This window comes from Rhinolophus hipposideros, assembly GCF_964194185.1.
Source record: "Rhinolophus hipposideros genome assembly, chromosome: 24".
NCBI classification, from domain to species: Eukaryota; Metazoa; Chordata; class Mammalia; order Chiroptera; family Rhinolophidae; genus Rhinolophus; species Rhinolophus hipposideros.
The window spans coordinates 38,127,960-38,145,295 of record NC_138070.1 but is presented as its reverse complement, the minus strand read 5'-3'; the positions used below and the strand labels follow the sequence as shown (position 1 = coordinate 38,145,295).

At 44.6% G+C, this 17,336-nt stretch overlaps 1 protein-coding gene across 1 annotated transcript in view; it reads left to right on the top strand.

The window, feature by feature from the left end:
- SORL1 (sortilin related receptor 1) overlaps nucleotides 1-17,336 on the top strand; it is a 154,754-nt gene that overhangs the window by 9,067 nt on the left and 128,351 nt on the right. The window contains exons 2-3 of the mRNA XM_081037393.1: nucleotides 10,382-10,498; nucleotides 17,156-17,281. Of these exons, the coding sequence (XP_080893519.1) occupies nucleotides 10,382-10,498; nucleotides 17,156-17,281 (243 nt within the window). The remainder of the gene's footprint in view (nucleotides 1-10,381; nucleotides 10,499-17,155; nucleotides 17,282-17,336) is intronic.

Here is a 17,336-nt window from a genome sequence, read left to right as displayed (position 1 = left end):
TAAAAAACCTGGGGTGATCTCCCATGATTGAGCATGGCGGGCTGGGGTTAAAAGCAACTTTAGGAGAAAGTCTGATGTAGGGACTGTCACTGGGGAGTCTCAGGTGGGTTCCCATGAGATAAGCCATGTATGGGGCAGGAGCCCGGATAGTTAAGGACCCTCGTTCTCTCTTAGCCCAGGGGATACATGCTAGAAAGTTCCATGTGGGTCTGCCCTGGGGACCTGGGAAGAAAGACTGGTGCTGGCTGCCTAAGGAGCTCGGAAGAGGAACCTGCTGATTGCAGGGTGTGGGGACAGTTTGGAGGTGGGTGAATGGCCTGTGAAACTGGCAGTGTTTGGAAGAGACTTGAAATGTTTTAAACCTGTGCTCAGTTAATTGAGTAACATGAAACTTTGTACCTATAACTTACCTCATCTGTATACATTTAGTTCCCTGAAGTTCTCTCACTGAATAGTTTTAAAAAAAGAATCCTGCTGTTAAGTGGGCACATGGTTTGCTGAATTTGGCAATGTGTGCTGCTGCTGATGGTGATGGAAGGGTTATTGCAGAAACAAGGCCTTGAATCTTTGGAGGAGAAAAATAAAGGGGTGGATATGGAGAGTTGGATGGAGGTGAAAGGGTTACCCACTCAGGTTTGCGGGAGCCAAGCTAGGAGTTAAGCTAGCAGAGGGGTGCCTGCGGGGCTTCTGCAGGGTGCCTTGCCCTCCTCGGAGCTTAGGGGTCATCCATTTTACTGAGAAACAGGCCATGCTATTGGGTTTGATGTACCTTCTCTCCATTATCTTCCCTCACGGTGTGGTAAAGAAGCCACTGGTAAGGTATGGCCTTGAGGCCTTCAGTTCTGGGTTGTAATATTTAAATACTTTCCCTTTGCGGGGGAGGTGGGGTGAGGGGTGGTGAGGAAAATGCTAGAAATGAGTGCCACCATTGTGCTGGCACTCACTTGGGAACTGCAGGTTGGGTTTCTTCGGGTTTCTGAGCTCGGCTGTGGAGTGAGAGGAAGACTGGCTGAGTGCCATACTTGGCAGTGAGTTTTGAGCTTGACTCGTGTGCAGTGCTTCGTCATTTCGTGTATGTTATTGCTCTTAGTCCTAAGTGTTCTAATCCTGGTGTTGCTCATGTTCATTTTTCATATGGAGCCATTTTGTGAGGAATGGCTTTTTTTTTTAAAATTGAAGTTTATCGGGGTGACAGTTGTTAGTAAAATTACATAGATTTCAGGTGTACAATTCTGTGTTACATCATCTATAAATCCCATTGTGTGTTCACCACCCAGTCAGTCCTTCCATCACCATATATTTGATCCCCCTGACCCTCATCTCCCATCTCCCATCCCCCTTACCCTCTGGTAACCACTAAACTATTGTCTGTGTCTATGAGTTTTTGTTTCTCATTTGTTTGCCTTGTTCTTTTGTTGTTTTTGGTTTATATGCCACATATCAGTGAAATCATAGGGTTCTCTGCTTTTTCTGTCTGTCTTATTTCGCTTAGCATTATATTCTCAAGATCCATCCATGTTGTCACAAATGGTCCTATTTCATCTTTCCTTAACGCCGAATAGTATTCCATTGTGTATATATACCACAACTTCTTTATCCATTCATCTATCGAAGGACATTTTGGTTGTTTCCATGTCTTGGCCACCGTAAACAAAGCTGCACTGAACATTGGAGCACACGTGTCTTTATGGATAAATGATTTCAGATTTTTTGGGTAGATACCCAGGAGAGGGTTTGCTGGGTTATATGGTAATTCTATTCGTAATTTTTTGAGGAACCTCCACACTGCCTTCCATAGCGGCTGCACCAGTCTGCATTCCCACCAACAGTGTATGAGGGTTCCTTTTTCTCCACAGCCTCTCCAACACTTGTTGCTATTTGTCTTGTGGATGATAGCCATTCGGACTGGGGTGAGGTGATATCTCATTGTGGTTTTCATTTGCATTTCTCTGATGATTATCGATGTTGAGCATTTTTTCATATGTCGATTTGCCATTTGTATGTCCTCTTTGGAGAAATGTCTCTTCAGGGCCTCTGTCCATTTTTCAATTGGGTTGTTTTTCTTTTGTTGTTGAGTTGCATGAGTTCCATGTATATTTTGGATATTAGCCCTTTATCAGAGGCACTGTTTGCAAAAATCTTCTCCTATTCAGTTGGTTGCCTCTTTATTTTGTCGATTGTTACTTTTGCTGTGCAGAAGCTTTTAAGTTTCATATAGTCAGAATGGCTTATTTTGGTAAAATGAATATAATAGAAGAAGGAAATAATACCTTAGAATTTTCAAGTTTATGAAACCTATGCATGGATAACATTGCATTTGATTCTTATAATGGTCCTATAAAAGTGGGAAGGTTAAGAGTGATCATTACTCTCATTTCACAGATGAATATCTTTTTTTTAAAAAAGATTTTATTGGGGAAGGGGAACAGGACTTTATTGGGGAACAGTGTGTACTTCCAGGTCTTCTTCCAGGTCAAGTTATTGTCCTTTCAGTCTTAGCTTTGGAGGGTGCAGCTCAGCTCCAGGTCCAGTTGCCTTTGTTAGTTGCAGGGGGCAGAGCCCACCATCCCTTGCGGGAGTCGAACCGACAACCTTGTGGTTGAGAGGACCCGCTCCAACCAACCGAGCCATCCGGGAGCTCAGCAGAAGCTCAGCTCAAGGTGCCATGTTCAATCTTAGTTGCAGGGGGTGCAGCCCACCATCCCTTGTGGGAGTGGAGGAATCGAACTGGCAACCTTGTGGTTGAGAGCCCACTGGCCCATGTGGGAATTGAACCGGCCGCCTTCGGTGTTAGGAGCACGGAGCTCTAACTGCCAGAGCTTCTGGGCCGGCCCCCATAGAAGAGTATCTTGAGGCTCAGAAAGATGAAGTGATGTAGCCAAAATTAGGCAGCTAGTAAGTCTTAGAGTCCCAGACTCAAAGCGAAGCATCTGATATACTGTGGCACATTTGCCTCTCGTAAATATTCCAGTGCAAGCTTTGCTTTCACCCAGAGAGTTTCGCTGTGAACTCTCTTTTCTCCTTCAAAACTTAGAGATCTCATATAAACCTGCCTCCTGGTTTAATGTGCCTTGGCTCTCCTGGCTGCACTAATTTTCTTTTAACTTCTCAAATGTGACAAGTTCCGAGTCCCTCCCTGTTCTTGGCTTTTACTCTGCTCTTGCTGCAGGTCTTGTTCTCATGGCAGCCACACTGTCTCCCCCACCCACCCCTGGAAATCTGCTGTTTTTCTGATACCTACTTGTAGTCTGATATATAGTAAGTGCTCAATAAATATTTATTGAATATTTATTGAAGGAGGTGGGGGCTGTTCATGGTGAAGTTGCAGAGCCAAAGAGGAGAGTCCAGGAAAGTGGATGTTCTGCAACCATCCTAAAGAGCTCATAGAAGTGGCTTCGGATTTGTAGGTGAATCGTCACTAATGTGAGTCCTGGCTCAGGGTGCTTAGCAGCTAGTTAACCCTGGTGAAGGGTCTTGCTCTGCTTCATCTGCCTATGTGCCCTGCCTGGGCCCTGGGTTGTGAGGTGCTGTGGGTGACCAGCTGTAACTCTTTCTGTGGGCCTCACGTCATCTGCAAAATGTGGACGATGCTTTAGATGTTCCCTGACCTTCCTTTCGGCCCTAATATTTTCTTATGTTTCTTACTTACCAACTGGTAAATTAAGGGGTGATTATTTTCGTGATAGAGATTTTTCACAGGTTTTTTTAAATAGGGAGCCCTCCTGGAACAATGAAATATGCTATTTGCTAAATGACAAAGTGAGGTTCAGCAGGAGGAAATGGCACATGGAAGTCAATGGTGAATAGATTATACCTGCCAAAGATCAGTAAGAAAGCTGTCTCTATGAACTGATATAGTAAGTCAGGGAAAGTCGGATTATCACCCTTTTGGTAAAGAGAGAAGAAAAGGCAAGCACGTGTGTATGTGTGAGTCTCTATCCATCCATCCATCCATCCATCCATCCGTCCGTCCGTCCGTCCGTCCGTCCATCCATCCATCCAATCTATCCTATCTATCTATCTATCTATCTATCTATCTATCTATCTATCATCTATCTATCTTCTATCTCTCGAGAGCTCTTGACTCCAGGTAAGGCGATTGTAATGAAATGCCACGTTTTTTAGCCTAAGGTCATTCTCTCTGGTCTGTAAGATGGGCCTGATCTGTAAGATGGGCAGCCTGAATTTAACAGCGAAGTATTAGGTTGGTGTCAAAGTAATTGCGGTTTAAAAGATTAAAAATAATAGTTCATGAGTTCTGTGGGTGAAATGTTGAGCAAACACAAAAGTCAAACGAGTAAATGGAGATTCCATTGATGTAGGTGATGTTGGATCTGCCGGCAGTTTCTGGGTGTGGGCTGGGATCAGGTCTCACGAAGCTGAAGAATGGAAACACGGACCAGGGAGAGGCAACAAGTTTTACAAAGAGGATCGTTTATTAGAGGCAGGAGAAGAGGTTGCAGATCCTGAGAGGGAGGGGGTCCCGAATGGGGGGTGTCCCATGACTGAGGCAAAAGCTCCTACTTTTATACCTTCCCTTGCCTGCTTGGGGAAGGGGAGTTGTTTGAAGAAGGGAACTTGTTTGAAGAAGGGAACTGGCGCCTTCTAATGAAATTCGTCTACCAGGTTTGTTCTGTTTGCCCATCTTAAAGGAATTAGCAAAGTAACCCACTCTTATCATCATCTCCGTTTGTCAGGCCAAAAGGAATTTTATGATTAACCTCAAGGCTTTGTTACATTATGTCCTGGAGCGAGGGAGTGACCTCAAAACCTAAAGTTTTAGGATATGGCTGTCTTTGTTTATTCCACCAGGTACCTCCCTGTCTACCTAGGGACAAGCTAGGTAACCTGTATCAGTATGAACAGGGGTTCTGTGCAGGGAGGGAGCTCTTAAACTAGATTTCATCTCTCCTTCTGAGGTGGAGAGTCCAGGGAGGATAATGGAATTACTAAATATAGTGAGAACACAGTCTTGAAAGGGGACTCTGAGGGGCGATTTGCATACTTACTATTTAGGTTGTGCAAACGAATGATTGGAGAAAACCTTGTTATTCTTGGACCTCAGGAGTCTGTCTTTGATTTCCTCAGGCCTGTCTTGTAGTTCAGGGGATTTAGCAGCTGCCTCTGTCCTCACCTCACAGTTGAAAGACAGGGTATTTGTTTTAGACTTCACTGTAGAATTTTAAAAATGCTTCTTTGTATTTCACTGCTAGTGAGGTAGAGAAATGAACCAGACTGCCTTATTTGTCCTCCGCGTGCTGTGTTCTGGAAAAAAGCTGTGTATAGGTGGTGAGGACATCCCTGAACTTTGGGTTTGAAAGAGGTTATGGCAGAAGAAAGATTAGAGATGATATGTGACCCATTTCATTAAGGGCCTCCATCATTCCTGAATAAGCCTCAATGACTATGCCATGGTTTTATTGTAAATTTCTTACACCAGTCAGATTGGCAACACTATTTCCCTCCGAAGGGCTCTGTGCTGTGTACTCTTGACAGGTAAGAAATGATTAAATAGCCCCAGTGGGTGCCTGGCACCTAGTAGGCCTCAGTGCATACAGAACCGTAATTGGTAAGTGAATGCACCAGTAATCAGAACCTTCCTACAGCAAACATTTGTCCTCCCTTCCAGTTATAACAACCCAGAACTTGGGGCTGGGTGGCAGCAGATTGTTCCCCTCATTCTGAATAATAAGGCAAGTCATTTAACCTGTTTGGATCGCCAGGGCATGCTGAGGGCTGACAGACAATACAGGCCAAGGTGTGTCAACGTGGGCGTGGTGATGACTGTTGTGAGCTGGAAGTGGACGCTGGAGCTCCAAGCCTGAGGCCGTTTCTCCAGCCAGGGACCAGAAATCAAGGGGCCTGCGGGGATTTTGTGACTCTGTCGATGCTGCTGATTGCACTTTGAAGGATTGCTTTGCCCAGAGACCCACTCCTCGGTCTCCTCGATGACTCATTCCAGCTGCATATTTGGTAGCATGAAGGATCCAGAAGAGATAAAAGAAGCACTTTCTAAGAGTGGAAGGTCCTAGGTATTGGATCAGCACTTGAGAAGTATAATGTTCTATACAGGTCTTAGATAGAGGCTTTTCAAAAAAAATTGAGATGAAATGCACATAACGTAACCATTTTTAAAGTGAACGATTCAGTAGCATTTAGTGCATTTACAATGTTGTGCAACCACCAGCCTCTAGCTAGTTCCAAACCATTTCATCACTCTAAAATGAAACCTCTTTCCCATTGAAGTTACTCCCTACGCCCCCCATCCCCAGGTAACCACTAATCTGCTTTCTGTCTCTATGGATTTACCTGTTCTGAACATTTCATATAAATTGTATCATGCAATATGTGACCTTTTTGTGTCTGGCTTCTTTCAATAACATAGTGTGTTTGAGGGTTGTCCACATTGTGGCATATATCAACAGGTCTTAGAGTTTTAACAATTATCCAAAATACCCAAACACCCCTACCCCCCCAAAGAAAAAATAAAGAAAGACAGAATGAGTCTTCTAGCCACCTTTATTTAAGTCCCAGGTCCTGCCAGAAGGAAGGGGAAGGACTAGATTCATTGCTCCCCAAATAAGCTGCATTAGAGACATTTGGGATGTGTCTTTTAGAAATACTGATTCCTGGGCTCTAGTCAGAGGGATTCTGAATCAGTAGGTCTGGGGTGATTCTGTCAGCGGGGTTTGGGACCCCCCTGGACCAGCCTGTGAGCCTAGCTCACAGAGGCTGAAGCTCCCCCAGATGCTGGTGGTTGTTTATGATGCCATTTCTGTGTACAGAGATTTCTGTGGCATGTGATTTTTCTGTTTGTCTTCTGAGGGGAGGCACTGGGCCCCATCCCTGCTGCTTTTACAGCTCCAATTAATTGTGTCTCATTTATCAAGCTCCAGCTATACCCTGTGAGCTAGAGATTGGAGAGGGAAAGTTGTTATCACTCCCAGGCTTGTGGTTATAACTGATTGCACTTCAAGGTTATGTTCCTGGAAAAGCCACCCTCCTGCCTCCTCCCAGACCAGCATTTTCTGGGTGCCCTCCCCTGTTTTGGGGACCTGAGTGTGCAAGACTGATGAGAGTGATCTGGGAGCCTGCAGCTGCTCCAGAGGGCTGGTGATGGGGGAAGGCACAGTGGGAAAGGCTAAGGGGAAGTCCCTAGGGATGGAAAAGGAATCAAACAAACCAGAAACCGTTCATAACATCCGGGGATCTAGCGAAGGTCTGCGGGGATTCTTGATTGTTGGGGGCTGCCCTGGGTCTCTCGTTTCCTGGTCACTTTCTGTGGAGAGCCAGCTTTCACTTTTTCCTCTTTCCTCTTGGGAGAGGGCTGAGAATGGAGACAAAGGGGAGATGGAGAGGAGAAAGGTGAGGCTAAAGGGCAGAATGCATGCCTTTGCCTTTAATGAAGTTGTCTGCCTGCTGGCTGCACCATTCTCATTGCCCTGTGGGTGCAGCGTGCATGGATTCCTGTGGCTGACTCTGGGCTTCAGCTCTGGGGGGGTGGGCACCTGGGCTGCCTTGAGGATCAGCCCTGACTCAACCAGAGGTGGCGGCTCACCAGGGAGCTACTCCCATGACCAGGATATGCCCATCCTGACATCTTGCCAAGTGGAGGAGCGGAACTGTTTGTGTGAGTTGTCTGGTGGCCCTCAGACAAGCTATTTCTTGCCAGGGATTTTTTTCTCCCCACTGGGCCACCCTTTTACAGTCTGTTAGGAATAAATAGGACATTTTATTAATAAAATAAAAAAGTAATTTTTTAAAAGGTGTTTCACCAAGCTTACCTTCTAGGTTTCCTTTATGAAAAAGCCCTTGGATATTCTGATGCTTGTCTTTTGTGCTACTCCCACCCCTTCACCTCTTTTATGTTTCTTTGCAAGGGCCTTATATTATAAATCTCATGTCCTCTGAGTAGAAAGACTTCATTCAGCAAGTTGTGTTCAGACCTCTTTCCCATTACTGATGGCTTTGTAACCTGTTTCAGAGTGTTATTTGATTGTTATCTGGCAGAGGGACTGTTTTGATTGAGGTTGTCCAAGTTGAATATTGGTGGGCTTTTTCATCCCAGACCCTGGATGAACTTGGGCGCTTGTTTTAGGTTTCAAATCCTTTATTGTATCGACATTCACATAAGTTCTCTGTTTATTGCCGTCTGGTTTTAAGGATGAGCATGTTTTTGGAGGGGAGAATACTTTCAGCCTGAATTCCTAGGGCACCTGTTCTAGTTCGCTTCTGATCCACAGATGTTTCCAGATTCTTCCCAGAGGCCAGTGCTGGAAGGAGAGAAGGGGAAAGGTGAAAGCCATAGTAAGGTGTTAGTGACTGGTGGAGGTTCCCTTGGCTGTTTTCTCCCCTTGGCATTCTGGGTTATATCATTTACTTATTTCTGTTTTTTTATTTACACTTCTCTATTGATGCTTCTCTAGATTTATCTCTCTAGCAATGAGAGGGAACATTTTGGAATTGACATCATTTCCTAAAAAAAATATCAAGGGTCTTTTCCTTTAAATAGTTCTCATTTCAGATTATTTTCCAAAAGAGTTTGGATCCTGTATCCAGTTAGATGCAGGTGCTTAAGACCCAAAGCAGAGAAGTGAAGGATTAGCTCCTTTGTCATTCTGTCTGCCAAGTTTTGTGGCACAGGTGTTTACCTTCCCCCTTGTGACATCTGAGAGCGTCTGAAGAAGTGGGTGGGGAAAGTAAAAAGTGAAGGAGAAAGGCCCTGAGGGGAGGGGAAGGTTTTCTGCTGCAGAGCCTTGATAGGAAGGCAGCTCAGAGGGCAGATCAGCTGGGGCTTGTAGTTTGCATAAGATCTAGAGGCGAGGGTAGTTCGGTAGGTTGGTAGGTGGGGAGATGTGCAGGCTGGGCTGTGCAGAGGCTGCTTATGGTCCAGAAGCTTGATTTCCTTCTGTGCATGCCCGAGACAGCAAGGTTGAAGAGGCCAGTAGAATAGACTTCTCCCAGACATTGCTCAGCAGGAGGGACAGCACACGCTTCTGGTTTTCAGGACCTTTGTCCTGATTCCGAATATTAACCCCAGCCCTGAGAATGTTTGTTAGTATGGTCGTTGGTTTGCTCTTACACAGAGGGGTGAAACGAATGGCTCAGGTATTCTAAAATGCCAGCCCTTGAACTGTCGTCAATGACCAGTGACATAGGAAAAACAAAAGTAAGGTAGTTTTCCAAAGGCAAAAACTAAAATACATTTTTATTCTGAGATTATATCTTTCCTCAGGTTTTGGTGTTAAAATGTCCTTTAGAAAATGATGATTATAGATGGTGGTCATATTGCTTAGGAGGGTTAGGTACATAACAGATGAATCCCAGAAGCTCAGTGATGTAAATACATCTCCCAATTATCAGAATTTCAAAAAGAGTGGTACTGATTAGCAGAGGGCACTCTCCTCAGGGATGTGGGCTCCTTCTGTCTTGTGGTTCTGCTCTCCTCTGGGACTCCAGGGTCTTGCATGCAGCCTGCAGATAGGAAGGAAAACAGAGGGCTGTGGGGTTGCTGGGGCTAGTGGCACTGACCCCCTTCTCTCACACTCCACTGGCTGGGCTGGACTCAGGCCCAGGGCCACACTCCCCTGCCCAGCAGCCTGGGCAGGAGTCTGCTGTGTTCTCAGGATGCAGAGGAAACAGATTTAGAGAACAGACGAATCAAGTTCTGACACAGTGGCTGTTTTTGTTAACGTCCTTACCTTGCAAAGTAGAGGTAGCCAACCAACCTTCTGTTGGCCTTCCTAATTTGTTTTCATTTTACTGGTTTATAAAATTTGAAAGCCTGGAAACCACTGCTAGCAATAATCCAAAGGTCATTTCTGTGGAGTCCTAGAAAATATTTCCTTACTTGGGACAACTCAAAACGAAATAAAAAATAAAAGTGCATCATGATGTTTTTCTCTTGTTCTTCCTTGTTATGAGCTAAGGACAAGCAATGTCACCTGTAGGCCAGAGAAAGCACTAGTTTGAACAGAGGTTTGAAAGTGTGTGGTCTTTCTGGCCTGTGCACTTTCTTGAATGAGGCAGATGTTTCAGTGTTTTGGTTTCAGACCTCAGGAGTGCATGTCCCTTGTACGGAATAAGGATGAGAGTAACCAGAGATTGATTTCACAAAGGACAAAAATAAGCACAGTAGTCAGTTATGCCAATAAGAGCCTGAGAAGAAGATTCTTTTGCAATCCTCTGATATATTTCAAATAGCAGAGGACTAGTGTTTCTTCTTGGGGAAGTTGGGTCTGGTGGAGTCTGTAAGGGCCCGATGCTCCAGATCTACGCATCTTAGTCTTTTCTGACTGTCAAAGGAGGAGTGAGAGGCTCGCTTCAGAATGTGTCTGGCCATCATGTGTTCTAATTCCTGGCTTGGTTTTATCTCTTTCAGGTTAGTCTGAATGATTCGCACAACCAGATGGTGGTGCACTGGGCCGGAGAGAAAAGCAATGTGATCGTCGCCTTAGCCCGAGACAGCCTGGCGTTGGCAAGGCCCAAGAGCAGCGACGTAAGTATTGGCGTTTCTCTGGGCCCTCTTCTCTGCTGCCAGTATGCCCTTTGGTCATCTACCAGGGTTATCATTCCAGAAAAAAACAGTGGGTAATTGGAAAAAGGATGGGATGAATTATATGACAGAGAAAATAGTCTGCACAATAATATTAAGTTGCGGTTTTTGCAATTGTTTTTAACCTTTTAAACTGCAATTACTTTTGCACCAACCTAATAAGTATCCCTTGTGTGCTGACCACAGGGTCTTGCAGTCACTTGCAAACAGATCCATATGATATGTGATTACTTTTGTGAAGTGATAGGGTATGATCCGGACCGTTGTATCTGCTCAGCAAAATGCCAGAAGTGCGTCCCTGGGCCAAGCTGCGTGTTGGCAGCAGCGCCCGATGGGGCCTCATTGGTCTTTCTGTGTGCTGGTTCCTTCTCACCCCTTACACTGGGGTGCGTTGTTGAATCGGATTTGCTCATATTCTTTTTTTAAAAATATTTTTTAACATTAGTTTCAGGTGTACAAAACAGCATTAACAGTTAGACATTTACACCCCTCACAAAGTGATAACCCCTGCCCCCCAATCTCGCTCATATTCTTAATTTCTACAGTTGGCTTATACGATGTTTAATTGTTTAGGTGCTTTGCAGTCTTGAGACCAAGTGTCACGAATTCAAAAGCCTGCAAGCGGCCAAGTGGTAATGGTCAGGAATGAAACTGTCTCCACGTTTACAACATTCTTTACCTCCACAAAGGATAACAGTCTCTCCCATTTTTCTTAAAGTACATGGCCCTCTGGAACAATATATCGTTTTCCCACTTTTGATAGAGATACAGGTTCAAGAAACCTTCACCTGTATCTTACTTTGAACGTGCTGATTGAGATTTGGTCGCACTGTCTGAGAGACCCTCGGAAGTAGAAAGCACTTTGGTGAACTGAAGAATAAACACTTCTGAGGGGGCCACTGTTATTGGGTCTTAGCTCTGAAAGCCATGCAGGATGCAGGGCCCAGTGTGGTCAGATCTTCTGATTTTTCAAGAGAAGCTCAGATCTGGATTTTTATGAAAAATCCAGAAAAAATCCAGTGAAAACTGCTGAGTCTTACAAGTTGGAAGCTAATGTGCAGTTTTTGCAAACAACGTGTAAGCCAAGTAAAATATATATGAGGGGACCAGAACTGGCCCTTGTGTCCCAGGTCTTCGGCCTCTGCTCTTGACTTCCCCTTGTGAGAAAGAGGAACAACCACTGCCGTGAATCAACTTCTGACATGGTGACAGGGTGAGGCTGTGCATAGAACAAGATGTGTGCACCTTTGGTGATCTTGCGCTCTGGCCAGAGGAACCCTGACTTTGCCAGTACGGTCATATCAGCCTAAGGACACAGGTGTAATTCTTGAGTGTATGTTGGTTTCTGTGAGGTCCCTCTCTGTATCCACTGTCTGAGTTGACTGTGCTCTGGGTTAGGGGACTAGAGGGAGCCTCTCGGCCTGTTTTGTAGTGGGTTGAATTAGGGAAGCCACAGACAGGATGGGCAGCAAAAGAGCTGGCTGTCATGCTGCGTTGCTGTGCCCAGGGTGGGTGCTGAGCGGTGGCAAGTGGGAAACCACCGGGCCTCACAGCTGGTTTGGCTGTCGTGATCTGGAGCAGAGCTAGGCTTGTTGGAAGTGATGGCTTTGGCCCATTTAGAAATGTGATGAGAGTTTGCAAGCCCAGACGGCAGTGTGTGGATGCCTGTGTGTATTCAGCATAGTCACTGCCTATACTCATCCCTTTTTGAGCACAGGGGATGGTCTGTGCCCTACGATGTTAAGAAAATCCTCCTTCGAGTTTTTATGCATTTTTAAAAATTAGTCCTCCAGATAATATTTCTTTTGTGTGAGATTGATAAATATAGTAACCATTGTTTTATGGTTTGGCTGGACAAACAGGAGGCTAAAGATATTAAGTGACTTGCAGGAGGTCACTCAGCATGTCTGTGGGAGAGTTGGGGCTAATGAGAATTAAGGCCCAATCACAGACCCAGCATGTGAGGATGTAGGGTTGATAGGTGACCAGCTTACCTGGATTTCAGCACTGGTAGTCCCACGTACTGGGACCACCCTCAGTCCTGGACGAACCAGGATGGTTGGTCACCGCGGTATTGCCAGTCTACCCAGACGCAGTTCTCCTTCTGTCCAAATACTTGGGTGTATCTACTAAGAATCCATTGACGTTTGAAGTGACACACTATTCTGGGGTGAAGTATATGATAAGATTAAATGGAAACTTAATGCTTGGAGATAATAAGGATGGCAGAGATTTCCCCCATGTATACAAACTACATTAAAGAATTAGCAGGTGAAACTTAGATGTTCTGATGTGAAAAGTTAGAGCAAAAATAAATTATGACTCCGAGGCAGGACTTAGTGGTGCCAGAGTAGTAACGATCCAATTGTTCTTTAAAGAAGACTGATCGTACCTCCCTATCAGCAGGCCAGAAGGGAAAGAACCTATACAAATAAGGAGCTATGAGTGTTGGGAAATGGCCAAGTGATTGCATATTCAGTATATAAAAAAGGGATGGACCTGGAAACTGTAATCTCAGGTTTGCTATTAAACCAGAAAAAAAATGAATTGTGTCCTGATGAACGTGTAGCCAGTGTGATTCCATGAAGAACAGCTCCTGCCGTACCCCTTTTTCTGGTAGATGTAAGGAAACAATATTTATTTATCTAGACCTTTGTTTCTGCCCTGTCCTATTTTGCAAAGTGCTCAGGTGCAACATAATTGGCCAAAGAGCTCTCCAGAGATAGTGCTCACCCAGGATCAGAGTCAACAGGGGATGTATCTGGAATCGTAGGAATCGCTACTCTTGTACCCAGAGTGGCGTGGCATTATGCTTGGTGCCCCTAGACTTGCCTGGGAAGCAGGGCCAGTACAGGAAGTCCTTACTTAACCTTGTGATAGGTTCTGTGACTTTCAGTGAAAGAGGTATAATGAAACCAATTTTAGCACAGGCTGATTGATATAAACAAGAGTTAAGTTCCCAGGGTATCTTATCAACATTATAATGAAACAATGTTGAAGGAAATGACATTCTCTGAGGACTTGTTCTACTTGCTAACAGGGCTGAAATAGGTAGGTAGCCCGCCCCGGGACCTGGTGTCTAGCTGAGTCATGAAGGTTAATGATTCTGAAATCGGAATGCCTGGGTTTGAGTCCTGGCTCTACCATTCATTAACTTTGGCCTTGGGCCAAGTCATTAACCTCTTGGTTTTCTCATCTGTCAATGGCACAGTACTTGTAAAAAACCTTACTTCCTGCAGTATGGCCTGTGGATGAGCAACTATGGGTAGTTTCCCGGAGCTGGTTAGAAATGCTGAATTTCGGGTCTCACCCCAGACTTCCTGGATCAGAATCTGGTTTTGGCCAGTGACCTGCTGGGTGATTTGTAGGCATTTTACAGTTCGAGAAGCCCTGGTGTAAAATACTTAGAGCAGTGCCAGATAGGGACTGTTTTCTGTACATTTTAAGTCTCCTTCTCCCACTCCTTTCTCTTTTCCTCCCTTCCTGTCCTCTCCTGGCCTCCTTCTCTGCCTCTTCCTCCTCCTCCTCAGTATTACTATATGACGTATAGGGAGATAATTTAAAACCATTCACTTCAAACGACTATCTTTATAGGTGAGACAGTGATCCTATCTCTATAGGATAGACAGTGATCTATCTTTATAGGTGAGACAGTGATCTTGGGCAGATTAGAAACTCTTCCCCCTTTTATTCGGTTCTTTCCTATCCTAGGGAGATCACAGAGGACTAAAGAACGCAGAAGCCTGTGTCTGGAGGAAAAACAAACTGGAAGCACAGGATAATAAAGTACCTGGTGCCTGCCTAGACTCACCTGCCTATCCTGGTGGGCACTGAGTGAGACAGCAGCCCGGTGCTGCCACAAAGAAAGGACAGACGAGCCTGGATGTACCAGTGGGGGTGCAGTGTGGAGCCCGTCAGCCCCTTGGCATTATCTGAACACTGGCAGAGGCCTTTTCTGGGCTTTTTCACTGTGGAGGAAAGTGGATAAGTGCACACAGCCCTGAGCTTGATCTTCACCCTTTGGAGCTCAGGGTCTATGTTAATCAAATACGTAGAAATAAGAATTGAGGATAGGATAAAAATATCGTGTTGGAATTGTTCAACCTGGAGAAGGGAAGGAAGGTTAATGTGCAGTTGGAGAGTGCCTTTAGCATAGGATGGACCCTTACATACTTACTGTTAATTTCTATTAGGCATAAGACCCAAAGAGATGGGTTTTGTTTACAGGTGAAAATTAAGGAAGCGCATTGTGTAGTGAGTGTTGTTTGTTGGACCTCTAGTTGTGAAATGGCAGGGCAATGGTTGAGAATCTCGGAAAGGCTCTCTGTACTTTGTTAAAGTCTGTCTTTTCTGCTTGCTGTCCTGCATTCCTTCCACTGCCTGACCTGTAGATTTGGTGTACGACCTTCCTCTTCAACAGAGAATCATAAGTATGTGGAAGAGGACATTATTCTAGAAGGTTAACTTGAAAGAGTAGAAAGACAACTGGACTTGGAATTGAAGGAACGCGATCATAGTCGTTTTGTCACTTACTAGCAGTATGACCTTGGACTAGTCATTACCTTGTCTGAGTCTTAGTTTTGTTATCCTTTAAATTATTCACTCAGTCACTTACTGATTCATTCATTTTATTCTCTTTTATTCATTTATGAAACATTCATTTACTCATTCTGTGTTTTGTAATGGTATTTATTGATTCCAGATATCTTTACTGAGTACCTTCTATGTTCCAGGTACACTGAAGGTAAATGGTGAGAATAGCTCATAAAGTTTTTAAAGATGAAGAGAGATAATGTATACAAAACAGTATTGTATACTGAAAAATATCGCCCTATGTGAACTTATCATCACATTTGTGCCTCTGAGGAGGTAACTCCTAATGGATTATCAATTTATAGGATGCTGGAGCTGGAGGGTCCTTAGTTCCTTTTTTGAGAAGCCATTTGTTTGCTATATGTGACTTCTGACCCTAAGAGGGACCCTCTAATGTCCATTCTTGGTCAGGAGAATGGAAGTGAGAAAGTACCCCTCTGTCTTTTTACACACTCAGATTATCTGTGCACTCAACCTGCAGAATTTCTGAAGCTGCTCTCGTGGCAGCCCCTTACTGTGTGTTTGGGAGCTGGGAACACACGCTGTGTTTATGCCTGTTGTGTTTGTAATAGGATTTCTTCCACTGTGACTTAGGTATTGGTGCTCTCTGTTCTCTTGGGACCTTGACATCTAATGAATATTAATGACCTCTGTGTGCTCTCAGTTCCCTTGGTACATACCTTGTGCAGTTCATTGTTTACATGGGCATTATTTACAAACATTTATGTGTTTCACTGTGTCTAAAGGCCACATCGCATGTCTGGTGCCTGGCACAAACCCTCAAAACATGTTTGCGGTTAAATCAATGGGCAGTGGAGGCAATACACTTTCTGGAATTAGGCTAGTAGTTCCCATTCTTCTTGGAATTCATCTGTCCTTTTTTCTTTAATACTTACCCCGATTCTGTTATTATTAATATTATATTCATCTATGAGGCTTGTTCTTAACCCACTGATTATACTAATTATGTTTCATGTCACACATGAAATAAACTCTAGGTAGTAAACTCTAGGTACAAAATGTCGGACAACTTCCATTCTATCTATTACCTGAGGTGCAGTAGCGTTTGGGATTTTGGTCTTTGGAGGCAGGCAGCCTGGGTCGGAATCCCAGGCTGCCACTTACTTTCAGTGTTCCTCTGTCAGGTAACTAATCTCATAAGCCCCTGTTGTCATCTCTGAAAATGTTTTCATAATCACACTTGCCACGTAGGGCTTTGGTAGGAGCTACCTGAGCTCCTGTATTTGAAGCCATTGGTACAGTATCTGGCACCTGGTAAGCACTCAGTGAATGACAGTCCTTCTGAGGTTTTATTACTGTGGTTGCTGGACAGCTGGAAACCCAGAAGCAGGAAAGAGGTAAACGACTGCTGGCATGTGCATGGGTCCTGCTGCTGTTCTGCATACTTAGTCTCCCAGAGTACAGAATCAGAACACAGGAGTGCTGGGGAAGGGGTTTTGGTACCCATGTATTTAACCTCTTAGCATTCTTCCCCCTCTTCCCCTCAATCTCTTGGGCTACTCTGTGGAGACTCATGAAGGTTTTCTTCTTTTATCTTCTGGAATGCTATATGAATAGAACTTCCCAGCAGAGGAATGGGAAATTAGATTTACTTCTGAGGATATTTCAACAGATGGCAAAACAAATTCTCAATCCCTTCCCCTCAGACATCACCCTTCTCTCTGCCTCTGGATGTAATTTGTTAAACACTTAACTGAGCCATGGGGAGGAGGTTATCATTGTTTTCATCTGTGTGTCTCCCCCTCCAGGGACTTTTCTTGGCCTCAGAAAAGAGGCCTGTGTATAATAGGCAGCAGTGGCTTCAGAGCTCCCATGCTTTCTGCTCCCACATGCTTGGGGACAGACATAGAGGGGCCCTGTTTCTCCTTTGTGGGTTACCTTTTCATATCCAGGGACCTATTGGGAATCATGTTTGAAAGTGAGAGATCTTTCTGCCACATTTCTCACCAACTCTTTTCTTTTTTTTCCCCCTCCTCCATATTCTAGGTGTATGTGTCTTACGACTATGGAAAATCATTCCAGAAGATTTCAGGAAAGTTAAACTTTGGTGTGGGAAATGACAGTGACGCTGTGATCGCCCAGTTCTACCACAGTCCTGCAGACAACAAGCGTGTAAGGAAGCAGCTGTCCTCTGTTGTGACTTCATGGGGCTGTAATTTGGGAGGAT